Here is a 16,664-nt window from a genome sequence, read left to right as displayed (position 1 = left end):
TTTTTTTTTTTTTTTTTAACCAGTCTGTAGCTGAAAAGCACGTTGGGCTAGAGGAATAACCATTAACATCCCTTGCTACGTTTGGCAGCCAGGAGTGACTGTAAACATCTGCTGTAAGGAAGGAAAAAACAACCCTGATCATCTCTTTTCCTTAACTCAGCAGTCTGTGCTCAGCCAGATCTCCTCTGTCTTGGATAAAAGAGGAGATAAACTAGCAAAGGAGCTTTTTGCAGGGGAAGCACATGTTAATTACAACTGCTTATCTGTGATCAGTTTAAGGTACAGATACAAACCAGCAGTTACCTTGAGGGGTGGTGTTTTGTGGCTTTTTTTTTTTTTTTCCATAAAAACCCTGCTTCCCTTGCAGGCACTTTGGCTCCCTCTATAGCTGTGAAAGCCATGAAAGCTAATAATTTTCATCTTAAGAATAAATGCCAAGGAATTAAAACAAAAATCAAAAGTCAAACAGTGTAAGCTTGCCACTTTTCAAAAACAAAAAAAAAAAAACACAACCCAAAAAAACGCCGAACACCAAAACAGGGAGGGGGGAAAAATAGTCGTCAGCTCTACAACCCTACAACCCTACAACCTTGGCTTTGGAAGAGTCATTGACAGAAATGCTGACTTGCAGCTTTTTAGGGTGTTGGGTTTTTTTTTTGCTTTTGTGTTCATTTCTTTTTTTCCTTAACCTGTTGTTTCTCTCCAGTACTGTATTTCTGCCCTTCGCTGCCCTTGGCAGGCTTACTTGGTCTTCCAAAGGCTTTTTCTATGAAGCTTTCAGTCACCTATAAAACATAATGGGAAAAGTATCACCCCAACTGCATAGATGCCCAAATACTTGTCACTCCTTTCAAAATCTGCCTTCCCTCACTTCCCCTCTCCATCACTAACTTCTGCATCCACCACTGAGCAGCACATTGCGCTCACCTTTGCTGCAGCACCTGCTTCACACTGGTTGGCTATAGACATTCTCACGTTGATTAATTACAGAAATAACAATTCAGAAAGCAGATAAGAATCAATAACAATTTTCCTCATGCATTTTGTAGCAAGCATTCTGCCAAGCAGACCTGTTCCTACAGACTTGGCTTTAGTAATGTACACCAGTGGCTCTACCGGGAGACCTAAAGGAGTGATGATGATGCATAAAAACTTAATAGCTGGAATGACGGGACAGTGTGAGAGAATACCTGGACTGGGGTAAGAAACACTGAGTTGTCATGTGCATGGAGAGATAAAACAGAACCTCCAAAAGTACACGTTTATAGAAAGTCTGTTGTTGGCATCAGGTGTTATCAAATTTCTTCATTTTATTGTGAGTCCACTAATCTTTAATTTATAAGAAATACCTTGTGTTTGTGAACTTACCCTGTCGTTTGAAAAGGACGCCCTTCTAGCTCGTCTCACATGCTGTTTCTACTTTTTTTTATTATTACCCTTACCTTTAGGTCTGTGATGAATTTTTGCGCTCTCTTGTGCATCAGAAGATGCTACCAGATAAGGAGATTTCTCATCTAGTCACACTTGAGAAATTTTTTTTAGATGTTTTCAGACAGCTAGAATGACTTTAGGAAGTCTGTCAGAGCCTACCGCTTCCATTGATCTAGAGACACCACCGCTGGATGGATAACGCACGTGCTGTAGAATCTGCTCAAGTATACTTTACTAAATGAGCAGAGAAGTAATAAATTGTGCATTGATGATAGTAAAACCAACTGCAAATTCTCTGACATTATTATTTTGAGCATGTTTTTCATGAATGTGGGTGTTTGTCACTGCATTCACGAAGGGTTTGATAGCTGAAATAAGATACATTGCTGAACTCCTTTTATGATAGGATATAAAACCAGTTCTGACTTGATGCTGAAAGCTTCTGGTAAGTTACAGTTCTGAGTTTCTTGCTGAGAACTCTCTTAAGAAATTATTTCCTGAAATAAGCCTCAGTGCTTCAGCGATCAGCTCGCTCTCTACTCAACTGTTTTAGAAGTCATCAAAGAATAACTATGATGACTGGCAAGAATTTGTAAATCATTAGTGATTATTTTAAAATATAGTGATTTCATCCTTAACTTCGTACCTGGGATGACAACTCCCACAAAGAGAGGAAGTAGCAGTGCAGCACTAAGGAATCTTTGAGTTTTCTAGAAAACAAGGCAAATCCTGTAATTCGTACTGATTTCAGTAAGGTAGGATTTTCCTCATTTTGTTTATAAACCGTGGTTTAACACCAGACCCTTCTTGCATGCAGAAGAATAAGCCTCACTTGTGATCCAAGTCTTTCAAAAAGTAATTACTAAGCACACAATGAAACTGTCACACGGTATTTTCAGGCCACTTGTCCATCGTTGTTAATTCGATAATCCTCTCCTTTCTTAGGCCCAAGGATACTTACATCGGTTATTTGCCTCTGGCCCACGTATTAGAATTGACAGCAGAAATTTCTTGCATCACGTACGGCTGCAGGATTGGCTATTCCTCTCCGCTCACACTGTCGGATCAGGTGAGGAGCGCGGGAGAAGCGAAACCAAACTTCAGCTTTGGCAGTCTGTATTCTCCTGGCTTAGCGACCCTCTTTCGTTAAAGAAAAGCTGATGTATATGGCATACTTGAGAAATGTAGGTTTTTTCCCAGAAAACGATGCAAACTAACATTCCTGGTGAACTATAGCAGCAGGTCATACCACATAAATTTTATTAAAACCTTTACTTGTATGATACCTAGGAAGTCTAAAAGAAAACCTAATAAACATGTATAGCATTATCCACTGGATATCAAGATAAGAACAGCTATTAATAGATTAGCTGAACATAAGACTGGTTAAAGTGATTTAAAGTTTTTGGTCTCACTTTATCAGTTCTTTATCCAGTTATTGTAGATCATCTATTTAGCCCTTTGCTTTCTTCCATTTAACAATTAAGAGAAATAAGAGCAAATTAAGCTGGGAAAGAATCCTTCTGTAGGTTTTGCTGGTATAGAAATCGCATCAGGCAAAAGAACCTCCTGGTGGAAGATGGAGGAGAAAGCAGGTGCTGGAGGGAGGAATTAAGAGAAAGATATACAAAGTGTATTTAACCAGGTTGGGCTTGTAAAACATCTAGTGTTTTGGTTGGAATTGCTGTTAGTCATTGCTTTTTCCAATCACAATGGGAAAACAAACTTACACAAGAAATGTTTTTCAGAGGGACAGGGGAAGAGATTTAATTAAATTAAATGCTGATATATCTCCCTATTTTTTAGTCCTTTTTCTAAAAAGCTGCTTAGTTTTCAGCTTCATAAATTGACATTTTTTTCCTTATTACAGTCAAGTAAAATTAAGAAGGGAAGCAAAGGAGACTGTACTGTACTTAAGCCTACACTGATGGCAGCTGTGCCTGTAAGTATGCAGAAGCAGATATGTTTAGCAAAAAAAAAATGATGTTTTTATCTTGTTCATGCTAGAAAAATCTATTTACTAACATTTTTTTCTCTTCATGTGTGAGTAACTGTCACTAATAGGAAAAAAGCAGAATACAGAAATCCCAGTTGTCATTGCTTGAACCGAGTACTGATGTTGCACACGAGCACAAGAATATATGTATGCTGAAGCCAAGATCCTTTTTGATCCCAAACTGTAAACATGTTGTAGTAGTTACAAGTGATGTTTTACTGGGCTACTGAGACAACAATAGAATACAGAAAGTCTTTGACATTCAGAGTCTGAAACTCCTTTTTGCACAGGGAGAAAGCAGGGTGGCTTTGGCTAAGATGGACACTTTAAGATATGGGCATTTGGCCGACTTACGGAACTGACCAAGTTAAGCTGTGCTGCCATAGTTGTTGGCTGCTCAATCGCAGCTGCTTGTCTCCAAGGTAACACTTAGGCTAAGTCTCTCTTCGTTTCCTCTTACAAGAAAAAATGGTCAGGAGACTATAACTCCTGTTGCTTCTGTAGCTTAACTTTGGTCTTTGGGTGACTAGGAAACTGCCTTCCACAAGGTCTTAGTGTTACCCAAAAAATACACAAGTGTTTGCGTCTTTCTAATGCAAAAAACCTTCCTCATATGTCCTGGAATCACATGTGCCTCTTACGATCATATCACATCTGTGGCTCATAAGACTGGTAGCACCAGCTTTTGCCACGTGGTGGTGGTGGGTGAGTATGAGGATTTAATCTCATTTAAGAATAGTGAGTTTGGGTTGGATTTGGTTGTTCTGCAGCATCTTTTGGGAATAGCCAAGAGTTTTAAAATCAATTACTCACTTGCATTTTTTGTTTTATAAAATAGTAATCAACCCCAGCTTTTTGGAAAATAGCAATTTAAATTTATTTCCTGGGGAAAATTCAAGTGCTAGACTACTGTCAAAAACAGTGTAAGTTTTAAATATGGACATAATCCCTCTTGGAAGGACTATATTTCATGCATGTGGGGAAAAAAAAAAAATTCCATACAGACAGTTTCATATGAATTAAATGCAGAACAGAGATAGTGCTGAACCCCACCAAAATGTCTTGATTCTACATGCTATTACAAAGAAGTCAGCAGAGAAAAACGAAAATTGAAACTGATGATCTATTTTCAGTTGATAGCATACAGGATTTAGAGCGCAACAATCTACAGCAAAGAAGCAAAAACCTTCAGAAAACCCTAGGGGGAACAGCACTTACATAACGTCATCTAACACTTCTCTTCCTAGAACTATTGTCTTTTTTTATCATCAAAACATCATAACATCACCAGTGATTAGAACGTATAAGGAGTGAAATGGAAAATAATTCTAACAGAATCCAGAGACACAAATATTTCTAAATATTTGATTCAATCAGAACATTGTAATAAGGGTTAATGGTTCCTCTCAGCCTTTGTAATTCTGAATACTTTGTCATGCCTCTCTAGTCTTTCCAAAATGCTACAATTAATTCTGCTTTAAGATATCTGGCTTTTGGAAATACTGGATGATGTTCTATGGGTAAACCGGGATGAAAATAACATACAGTTTTTCTGAAATTCTAGTTTGTCTAAATCCCAATCATGAAGATTTTAAGGAACTACTCAAAAACACTAATGAGAGTTCTAATAGGACTTTAATATTCTGATCTCTGATATTTCAAAGTACATCATTTTCATAGCTTTCTTTTCAGTTTTAAATTTGACTTTTCTTAAAAAGCACAAATAATTCAAAGCATTGTGGTCTGTGACAAACCAGAAGGAGCCAATCCTTAAACTTCTGTTAAATACTTCACCAGCCTGAACACTATTAAGTTCTGTCTATTTTAGTGATGTTAAGCTTATTATTTTACTAGAAGTTAATTTCTCATCTGTGGCAGAATCCCAGAGTGGTGAGGGTTGGAAGGGTCCTCTGGAGCTCCCCCAGTGCCACCCCCGCCAGAGCAGGGGCACCTCCAGCAGTGGCACAGGACGGCGTCCAGGCGGGTTTGGGATGGCTCCAGAGGGGGAGACTCCCCCACCTCTCTGGGCAGCCTGTGCCACTGCTCTGCCACCCTCACAGGAGAGAAGTTCCTCCTCGGATTTAGATGGAACTTCCTATGTTCACATTTGTGTCCATTACCTCTTGCCCTGTCACTGGGCACCACTGAAAAAAGACTGTTCTCATTGTAGTTTCTTTGTCAGGTAACTAGAATTACTGCAGCCACGTTGCTCTGAAAGCTGAAAAACTTCCCTTGGGAAAGGAAGTGGTGAAATGAAAACTCTTAGCTCGTCCCCTTGTGCTTGCCACTTGCTGTGGATAAAGTGCAGCATCAGGACTCCTAAGCACCATAAATGTTGCGTGGCCTTCAGCAAAGAGATTTAGCTAAACTTGAATTCAAAATTCTAAATCAGTTCGTCACATTTTAAGTACAGGTTAAGGTGTTATCAATAACGTGAGCAGTGTAACATAGCAATTGCTATTACACCATGGCGCGTTACCCCAGACTTGTGGCTGATGGAGACGACATCTTCAGAATAAGGGGCAGAAAGTATTTTAAAACCAGATCTGAGGTTTAGAAAGCTGTTTGTAGACACGCGAGGGGTGCTGTGAATTACTGCACTATGCCTGAAGGCTTGTGATGGTTACCCAATTACTTGGCCTTGACTCACCTGTCTGCCCAGTTCAGGGCAAGGTTTCTAACAGAAGGTTCATGCTATAGCACCGGGGTTCTTCCTCTCTAGTGATACTGGTGCGAGGAGAAAAAAAGCAAATGGAGGAAAGTAAGGTTAAGTCACTAATTTTCTACTGCATTTTTGATACTTCACTCCACCCATTTTAAATAGTCAATTTATAGACCGTTGCAGCTTGGAGCTAATTGATCACACATTAAAAGCATTAGAGTTAAGCATTGCCTAACCAATGAGGCAGACATTTTTCACTCTTACTGTATTACCCATTTTAAAAGAAGAATTGGGGGGGGTTATCTTATTTTTAACATGGAATTTAATTTACACATGCTAGTCTATTCTATGTGGTAATTTTCCTTGTGTTTTTTAACACTTGTAGGAAATAATGGACAGAATTTATAAAAATGTCATGAGTAAAGTTCAAGAGATGAACTATATTCAGAGAACTCTGTTCAAGATAGCCTATGACTACAAATTGGAACAAATCAAGAGGGGGTACGATGCACCTCTGTGTAATGTGTAAGTATAATTCATGGTCCAAGTGTACCTTCTTCCTTGTGATTTGTTAAGACAGTCTAAAAGAAGAATCATCTAAGCTATCTGACATCAGACACTTCTCATCCAACATGCAAGTATCATCTAATGACTAACAGAAATAATCTAAATTCTTACTGGAAACGGATAAGATTTAATGGTAGGAATGACTAATCTTCAGAACAGATGACTAGTAGTTTTCATTGGATTGCCTTTGTTTTAAGTAATAAAATTGGAATGTTTGTTTAGTTAAGTTACAGGAATTCTGCCCTCTTCAAGTGTTACACAAGAGGTAATGGGTTTTGGTTATCCCTGCTGTCCACTAAAATCTGTGAATGATGAAGTTGATTTTTAAGGTGTTCCAGATAGGAAGGAAGAAGGTTTGTGTCTTTTTCTTTTTATAAAAGTGAGCCGAGTGAATCATTTTTAATGCTTTTTTCCTTCTTTCAAGGCTACTGTTTAAAAAAGTAAAGGCACTACTGGGAGGGAACGTCCGTATGATGCTTTCTGGAGGAGCACCACTCTCGCCACAAACACAAAGATTCATGAACATCTGTTTTTGCTGTCCTGTTGGTCAAGGCTATGGACTAACAGAAACATGTGGAGCTGGAACAATTACAGAAGGTAGTTAAAATGCTTCTGGAAATACAGATATATATGAGGGTTTGTGGGATTTTTGGAAAGTCAAAATAGCTGTAGTTCTTAACTGCAATAAAGTAACTTGAGATAAGCTACTGCTTTATTTATGGCTTAGAGTTTATACTTCAAATGATAAAATAATCTCAGTATTCTTCCTTGTTCTCTCCCTAAGTTGCTGATTACAGCACTGGCAGAGTTGGAGCTCCTCTGATTTGTTGTGAAATAAAACTGAGAGACTGGCAAGAAGGTGAGAGTATTAAATGTTTTGATTTCAGGGTAATTAATTTAACCACTGCTGGTGGTTCTTTGCCTATCTGCTTAGCGAGGTGTAGCACGTGAAATAATTGTTCTTTCTCTTTTGTAATAGTCATCAATTTGCTCGCATTAATTTCAAAGTTTTGAAGTATTTTCTTAGCAGCAGGATATACGTTAAAAATAATTACATGGGGGTTTCCTTGTTTTCAGGGGGTTATACCAATAAAGACAAGCCTAATCCTAGAGGAGAAATTATAATTGGTGGACCTAATGTCTCAATGGGATATTTTAAAAATGAAGAGAAGACAACAGAAGAGTTCTCCATTGATGAGAATGGTCAGAGATGGTTCTGTACGGGAGATATAGGAGAATTTCATCCGGATGGGTGTCTGCAGATTATAGGTTGGCCTCAATTTTTGATATCTTAATCTGTTACAGGATCTTGACTAAACATAATTATAAGCATGCTGTTAATCCTGTTGGCTTTGCCAGGGCTAATCTACTTAAGGTTACCTGCTTGCAGAATCACAGTGTAAAACACATTCCCAAAAGTCCTCACAGCTGTAGTAAAATTTTGGAAGTGATGTGGTTTCCTGTGACATTATCACTATCTAAATTTAGCACATGGACTTTAAAGAAAAAATGTAAGATTAATTTTTGGTATTAATTACAAAGCTTTTAAAATCAGAGTCCCCATCGCTTTCACACAAGTTGTGTGACAAGAAGTGTAGTGGCTTTGCATATGAGTCTATGGAAATGCCAAAGTTTAAATGGGACGAGCTTTTTTATTTTTCCGTTCCCCCTCGACTTGTAGATCGTAAGAAAGACTTGGTAAAGCTACAAGCAGGAGAATATGTATCTCTGGGCAAAGTAGAGGCAGCACTGAAGAACTGTCCATTGATTGACAATATCTGTGCTTACGCCAAAAGGTAAGACTGGTATTAATTTAGAAACTCCATTTCGGGTAAACATAAAGTATAGGCTCTGACTCACTTCTCTGATGATATACTGCAGTTTTCCTACCAGAGTGCCAGTTACAAACAGCATCTCTGAAGTAACACAGGTGCCCAGATTCCCTAAAGCCTGAAGAAATTACTTATGTTTTTCTGTTGGCATTTCTCCTTTCCTAATACACTCCAGTTCCATCCCACCCCTTCCCCAAACAGGTACCATTCTATTTTGGCATGCGTTTGGGCTTTCTGTCAGAATAACAGAAAAGGAGATCAGGTGCAAAGCGTCCAGATTAAAAGCTCTCCACTGGGTTTTAGAAATAGTCCCAGTCTCTCCTCTCCCTCCCCTCAATTGAACACGCTATGTGAAGGGAAACTGAAGAGAACTAGCTAAACACTGGATGTAGCTGGGAAGCTAAACTGGGATGTGCACTTGTGAAATTACAGCAAAGCACAATACCAATCAAACCTAACATTGTAAAACAACTTAGAATAGCTTTTATAAGTCATTAGTTGTGAAGGTTTAATGTACAAGAAGGATTCTATATGGGGGAATAACTACAGTTCAGAAAGCACCGTGGAACATCAAATAAGCATTTTTACACCCTGAAATAGAAGTCTCAACTTCTATTGAGGATCTTTTTTCTTTCCTTCTCTTGCCATCCTGTGGTAGCGACCAGTCTTACGTGATCAGTTTTGTGGTTCCTAACCAGAAGAGGCTGACAGCGTTAGCTGAGCAGAAAGGCATCAGTGGAACCTGGGTAGATATTTGTAACAATCCTACAATGGAAGCTGAAATACTGCGAGAGATTAAAGAAGTGGCAAACAAGAGTAAGTAAAATGGCATTTTGCGCTAGCTGATCTCATGGTGCTTATCCAGCAAAACCTTTCAGTTATCCTCACTAACTGCTTTACTTTCTTCCTATCGCCTCTGTATCTGCCAAAACTTAACAGTTTAATCAGAGGCAAAGACCACATCAAATTGTTGCCTGTTATCCCCGGAATTGACATACATTTTGGTTGTGTTAACTACTTCATCTTCTTTTATTTTCTAAAAAGCTGAGATTGTTTTCAACTAAATTCTAGAGACATGTTACTTGTCTAATGCAGTTAAAATAAGGTCCAAAAGAGCTGTCGATTTTAAAGGAAAGTTACAAGACATTTGCTGGTAAGAAAACTAGTTAAGCGAGAGATTTCAAAGCTTTTTTCCCCATGCAACTTTGTCCCCTACGGCTTTGAACAACCACTATCCTCGTGGTCGTAATGGCTTAAAAGCCTGCTGTTCCTTGCTGTGGTACTGAATGAGCAAAAGCCTCAGCAATCCTTTATGGGGCCAAAAGAATAACAAACTAACCAGCAAAAGAAGTCTCTAAAGCATTTGGCACCTCATACAAGGAAGCAGTAAAACTGGACTTAAGCACATGTGAAGCACTGCTGTGGAGAGGAGAATCTGCCTTTTGCAACTAAGAAAACTAGAATGGAAGGCAGTATTGAGTCTTGCCTTTAAAAAAAAGTAAATTAATCCGTAGGTCTCAGACTTGGCTTTAAACACTTTAATCTGTGTTTTTCAATCATGAACTAGGCAAACTACTATCCATATAGCTTTGTTTATTCAAAATCTTTGCTTACACATACTTTTTACCTTCTAGATAGTAATCTGCCATTGAGATACAACTGATTTATTTGAAACTTTTTTCCAAAACTATTTTAAAAGAGGTAATTCTCATTTTTAGCAGAATATAATATACCTCCATCGTGAGCAGGCATACATCCAAATAAGATTAAAGAGTATATTGCAATACCAGTTTGACATTAGAGAGGAGGAGAGCTCCCGGGGACAGCCGTACAGCCAAAGGTCCCAACTGTCCTACGTTTGCTGCCACCCAGAGGCTGCGCTGCCACCAGTGGGACTAGAAATTCAGATACAAGTCAACGGATGTAGGATCCTATTATAGGCCGATGTGCAGGACCTCATAGCAAAGTCTATCAAGCATTGCACACATGCAGCAGCTCCCTGCCCTGTTCCCGATGTCCCTGCCCTTCTCGCGACACAGGTACCTGCCTCCCCCCTAGCTTACCTCCCTGTGGCCTATTGCCTGGGCAAGAGAGAAGCAGCTCTGGTTGCAGTGAGGCTGCGCATGTGCCAAGCCACTGCTTCCAGCTGAAGGGAAAATAAGTGACTAATGTAACAAAAATACAGATAAGTCCCTTTATTTTGAACTCTAAAACTCTTAGGAAGAAAAAATTGGGGAAAGCATCATTCAACCACGGAAAGTATAGAAGTACTTGATTATAATTTAAATATGGAGCACATCCGCCTAGTCTGAGTTAATCTAGTTAATTACTACATTCCTACAATACAGATACAACTCTAGAGTTCAGTGGGTCCTCTTGTGACAGTAGTCTCAGCTCTTCAGGCTACACGCTCATTTTGTTGCGAGCTTTAGACTTTACACTCTCACATCCAATACAAGCTGTAAGTACAGTGTGTTATTAGAATATCTGCACACTAACCAGCAGTCAGCATCGGCACAAGATTAAATTTGCTTTCTGTAAGGTTACTTCAGCAAGTAGGTGCTTCATTAAGTAGGACACTGTATTATACAAGCTACACGGTGCTCACCTTAGATTTATTATTTTTTTTTTAGGTAGCATGAATTAGTGTTTCATTTGGCTGTGTAATCATAGTCATGCTTTTGTTTCCTCTTGTCCCTGCAGTGAAATTAGAAAGGTTTGAAATACCCATCAAAGTACGGTTAAGCCCTGAACCATGGACCCCAGAGACTGGGTTAGTAACAGATGCTTTCAAGCTGAAAAGAAAAGAACTGAAAAACCATTACCTCAACGACATCGAAAGAATGTATGGAGGCAAATAAACAAGTTACGTTGACCAGACGGTTGTGCAGATGGTTCCTTCTCATGCCTCAATTTTGGATGTCTGTGTATACTGTAGATGTCACACATTCAGAAAATACCCCAAACGCATGAATGTTTCTATGATCTCTATCAAGTACAACAGAGAATATCTTAGAGTCCAAATTCTTAATTATTAGCAGATTAGACACTGATGGTCTTCATAGAGGCTCATGTGATCATCTTCAGTTTTGAGACAGGCATCGTTATGTGAAGCAGTATGACCAGGTAATTTTATTATTACTGTGTCTCTAGCACCTTCAGACTGTTCCAACTACTCTAATTCATTCTGAATTCTCACCTATATTTCAAAGAGAAAAACTAATGTAGTTGTGATGATTCTTCTGTCATAAGTAAGATACTTAACGACAGGGGGAAAAAAAAAGCGTATTTAAAGTCTACCTTTCTCCATTTAAAAACAAGATGACAACATTAGTCAAGAACTTGCTAGAGATGACTAATAATGCACTGCTTGAGAATGGACAGATTCTGCACATCAGTTACTATCTCGAATATTTACAGTGCCTGAAAAAGAATATAAAGTACATTTACTGAAATAAAGGTGAACTGAAAAGCTTTCTAAAAACAAGTTACTTGACATTTCATTCAAGAGCATTGAATTAACTATTTCAACTTCCAACTCACCAGATAAGTTTTTAGTTGCCACTGTATTTTAATTCAAGCAGAGCTTTCCACTGGGACAGCATAAAACGAAAACAAAGCCTGGCGCTGCTACAGGAGGTACTGATGAGACATCGCCACCTGAACGCAGGATGCAAAACACGCATCTTGACTGGCAAACAACACTGAAATTGATGGGCAGTTGTCTCTAAGCAAATTTGAAACTCAAAGGAGTTTTAGGTTTTGTAGGGTTTTTTGGTCTGTTATTTTTTTTTTTTAAGAGGTGGTTGGCGGTTTTGTCTTTAAGGCACTAATTCTCTAGACCTTCACATACATGTGAGCGATGGTCCAGGTTATCTGTGTGTAATTGAGAAGATCTGGGTCTGCTTGTCTGTATTCGTATTATGGAAAGGTATTTCCGTTCACCTTTTAAATATGGTAAGCATAACAAGGCAACCAGAAACCAACAGTAGTTTCCCCACATAGTCTTGTTTTACTTACAGAAAAGTAGCCTGTGGCCAGGGAATCTTTGTTTTATGGAACTTGTAAAAAGGGACAAATCACTCTTTACAGAAATTCATTATAAAAATGTTATCTTATTAACTGGAAGTCATAGATGTGAAGAAGTGGGAAGATACAATTTAATTATAGTTCATCATTTTGTGTGCAGAATCCTGTACTGTGTCTTCTTCTGAATTGTAACTGAGCTCCCGCATCCCTGCTAGCTCTTCACACTTGAACCATAAATGCTGTAAAAAGTGGAGGCTCTTGATACGGTTCTACTTTGCACTTTCTTAATCGTTTTATATATGTTGCTTACATTTTGTACAGCTGTGGCCCTCAACTGCTATATATTACAAGTTCATTTTAAAGTATTTATAGATTTCTATTCATAATATTTGTGTTGTGTATATGATGGTTAAAAAGAAAAATTATTTGGTATTGTCACTGTACAGAAAGTAAAAGATTTTGTATGATGCTTCTCTTGACCCCACTAGCTTGCAATTTCAGGGCAAGTCTTTCCTCTATCGCATGTACGTGTATTTTTCTTTTTTTCCAGTTCAAACAGATTTTGGCAAAAATAAATCATGGCTATACGCTCATTAACTAAACTGCCCCTTCTCCTTGGGACCAACTTCAAGCTTCCCCATGCGTAACTCTCCCTGGGCAGCCCACAATGCTGCCAGCTCATCTTCCAAGAACCCTGAGGGGAAAGGGGAAAAGAAAACACGGTGTATAAAGATGACTGTATCTAGTTGTGCATGGAACTACAACAGTTGCTGAAAAGAACGAGGAAATAGCTTTTCTAAAAATGAAAATTATTTTTTTAAGACATATACAGTTGGTTTATGACAACAGGAAATACTTCCCATATCAGTAACAGCTTTTCAAGTGACTCGGTCCTGGAGCCACATTACCAGTTTTACCATGTTTAAAATTTGGTGACGATGATTGAATAGCCTTTAGTCAGCCTGTTCGCAGCACAACAGTTACGTACGTGTAAGAAAGTTCCTTGCACTTGAGTCTGTCGGCAGGTTGTATGACTTTTTTTTTTTTTTTTTTAAAACCGTGAATGTATTTATATGAAATGTATTTTATCTAGACTGCAGGTATCTTCTGTGTCTGGCTTGACCGAGGATTGCTATTTTCAATATGTATATATACATACACAACGGTAACATTTCAAAAGTGGAATACAATTTAAATGGTTCAACAAGTTTGTGTTCTGAAGGATCTGTATGTATTGCACAAGTTGTCTGTAGTTACTGTCCAGCACCTCACGGTCTCTGAAACTGAGCGTACCTTAGAACTTCTCAAAAGCAGCAGCGAGTACGTGCGGCAGATGTTGAGAACAGCCCAGAGCGGGTCTAGAAAGTGGCCTTTCTTTCAAGAAACAAACTAAACGTGGGTGTGCTGCAAAAGACAATTTGATACACATCACCTTCTCAAGCGTTTTTGGAGAAGGGGAAGGGTTACATCAGGCTGCCTTCAAGTATGGGGATTATTTGCAAAGATAATACTTGCACTTTGGCAAGAACTTTATCCTTGGTTTTAATGAATTCTAAACCTTTCTGTGACAGAGCTAGTTGGAGAGGTAAGAAACAGAGGATGAGCGAAAATGTCTCGAATTCTCGCCATTAAAAATAAGGAGCTAGGATGCAGATGAAATGACGGTATGTGGCTTCAAAACCATTACGTGATAGTTACAGATGACATCCTGCGCTTGACTGAAAGGACATACAATATAGGGTTGAAGTGTGAGGGAGCAGTTCATTTACTAAATGTGAAGGTTTCAGAAAGCTTAAAGGAGCTGCAACTTTAAATTGAAATTATCCTAAGTCTGAGAAATGAGTTCAAAAAGAAGCAAAATCCAGTTTGGGCACATCTGATACAAGATTGTATTTAGGCCCTTTGCTTCAAAAAACACGGGCTGGCTAGAGAAAGCCTGAGTGGAAGTACAGTAATGGTGGGACTGGGAAGCTTGATCGAGGAAGGAGGGAAGAGGAATGGCGCACGACAAGGGATGATTAACCTTCAGTTACATACAATGTGACCCCAACAAAGGCACAAAAGAGTTGCCACCAGTGGAAGAGGAGGAACAGAGAATGAGTTTACACTAAGTGATATTTGTGATTAGACATTTTAAAAGAAACACAGAACTTTAAAACAATTCCTTACTAAATACTAAACTAGTTGCTCAAGATCTCTGCCAGTGAAAACCTTCAGAGCCTCAGAGTCGAGGAGGGTTAAACAAACGCCCTCCGGGAGCAGCTTTGGCACAGAACGTGGGGTGGGGGCTGGAAGGGGAGACCTGGTTCCTCTACCAAATGCAGCAGTAACACTGCAGGTAACAGTAAGGTGTCATTAAATGACTTGCAAGGAAAAAAAGGATAAACAGAGAAAGTAGTGAATGATTCCCTTGAGGGTAGGTGAGGTGGTGTTTAAGCAACCCAATGCAATTGTAGTGCCCGTCACAACATCAGAGAACTTTGAGCATTACATGGTGCAGAGAGCTGCCCACCTGGTGAGCCAATCCCTTGAACCGCCATTCCCTCCAAACACTTTCCGGCTTTATGAGGAACAGGACACGAGTTGAGAATGCGGGTCACTAATTTTGAGTCAAAAAAAACCCCAATACAAACCCAAATCCAACACATCCCAGAATGATAGTTTCAAACAACTCCATTGTATTCTTATTATAAATTAGTGATGTTCTACAGTTGCACGTAATGCAAGAAATAAATTCTCATTATGTTTTTGGTTTTGGTGTAGGTTTTTTGGGTTGGTTTGTTTGGTTTTTTTCTGAGCCTGCCTAATGGCTAAGCTCTATTTACATGAGGGTAAGTCATTTTCCCTCTTGGAGGCTAACGTTCAAACATTAGAAGCTTAAAAATAACAAATCTTGTGCTTCTTTTGCATAAGATGCCACACAGGTCATTTACAAAACACAATCAGTAAAACTTGCAGTCACTGCTTACGTGGCATTCTGAATGATGCACACAGAGTAACACTCAGATACTCTACAGCAGCGTGAACTTACCTGGACTAATAAACTCAGTGCTGCTGATTATTGATTGTTGGGTTTGGGGTTTTTTAAACATGATAGGATTACAGTAGGGTCAGCCAGGGAAGAATAGGGCTGACTGTGCTAAACACACATTTGTTGCCGTCATTTTCACGTAATGAAATTTGACAGTTCTGACAGAAACAGGGTGGTGACTGCACTATTGCTTTGCTACTGGGAGCTGTAATATCCAGCATCTTGCTACACCTTTACTGGGGAGAGACATGTTTTGAAGAAAATCAGATCCATTCTCTACTGACAAAGTGTTTTAATGAAACTAATTATCGCAGGTAATTTTTCCAAAACTGTCTTTAGTTGGAAGTGTGTAGTCTTGACATTAGACCAATGCTGATTAAATTAGACAACCAGAGCTCTGGGCACAGTGTCTGATCCTCAGCGCCCTCACCTGTGCTTTTAAAGAAAAAAAAGTCGGTTGCATTTTTCACTTATTCTCCCATTTTGAAACACCCATAACCTGGTTAAAGATGAACAGTAACAGAGACACCAGAAGTCACTATGTGTTTGTTCCAGGTGCTTATTTCCACATGCACCCTCACCTGTCTTCTAGTGCAATGACCACCTGTATGCTGTCCCCATTATTGCTGAAAATCCAGACCCCGAGCATGAATCACTAAGATACCACCTCCTATCATTAAAATGCTAAAGAAAAATGATATCATACAAGTTTTACTCTTTTAAAACACAGATAAGGGAGCTGTGGGGGAAGTCATTTGTACTTCTTCATTTGCAACGCATTGGACCACTAACAGGCCTAGTGTATAGTTGAGCCTATTTAAAAATAAAACTAGTGCTACTGTGACTTCGGGTACTGAGTCCACATATTGTTCCCGCACTTAACAAACGTCCCAGCCCCAGGAGGCGTTCCTTGGGGTTTTTATTTGTTTTAAACAACGCAGTATCTAACCTAAACCTTTCCTGTTGGATATAGATCAGGTTATTACTTACGGTGCTCCCCCAGGGAGCAAACACAAAGAATGGATCACTGTTCTCCGTAGCTGCCTGCCCTGCTTTACTTTCTGCCTTTCAAGTTGAAGCAGATGCAGCCTCTCCCCATCAGCCCGTTTTTATCAA

General features: G+C 39.1%; 1 protein-coding gene across 2 annotated transcripts in view; it reads left to right on the top strand.

Annotated features, from left to right (window-relative positions):
• Nucleotides 1-11,589, top strand: part of ACSL4 (acyl-CoA synthetase long-chain family member 4) — a 15,100-nt gene extending 3,511 nt beyond the window's left edge. Inside the window, exons 5-14 of one of the 2 annotated variants that reach the window (XM_009889294.1) lie at nt 1,050-1,200; nt 2,377-2,500; nt 3,302-3,373; nt 6,475-6,614; nt 7,081-7,253; nt 7,441-7,515; nt 7,734-7,925; nt 8,338-8,452; nt 9,147-9,304; nt 11,192-11,589. In XM_009889294.1, the coding sequence (XP_009887596.1) occupies nt 1,050-1,200; nt 2,377-2,500; nt 3,302-3,373; nt 6,475-6,614; nt 7,081-7,253; nt 7,441-7,515; nt 7,734-7,925; nt 8,338-8,452; nt 9,147-9,304; nt 11,192-11,349 (1,358 nt within the window). In that variant the 3' untranslated portion in view covers nt 11,350-11,589. The remainder of the gene's footprint in view (nt 1-1,049; nt 1,201-2,376; nt 2,501-3,301; nt 3,374-6,474; nt 6,615-7,080; nt 7,254-7,440; nt 7,516-7,733; nt 7,926-8,337; nt 8,453-9,146; nt 9,305-11,191) is intronic. The other variant, XM_009889295.1, reaches the window with a different exon arrangement.
• The last annotated feature ends 5,075 nt before the right edge of the window (nt 11,590-16,664 follow it).

Source organism: Charadrius vociferus, unplaced genomic scaffold, assembly GCF_000708025.1.
Source record: "Charadrius vociferus isolate BGI_N301 unplaced genomic scaffold, ASM70802v2 scaffold7, whole genome shotgun sequence".
In the NCBI taxonomy this organism is placed as follows: Eukaryota; Metazoa; Chordata; class Aves; order Charadriiformes; family Charadriidae; genus Charadrius; species Charadrius vociferus.
Note: the sequence above shows the minus strand (reverse complement) of the source record. Positions and strands in the feature narration are given on the sequence as shown.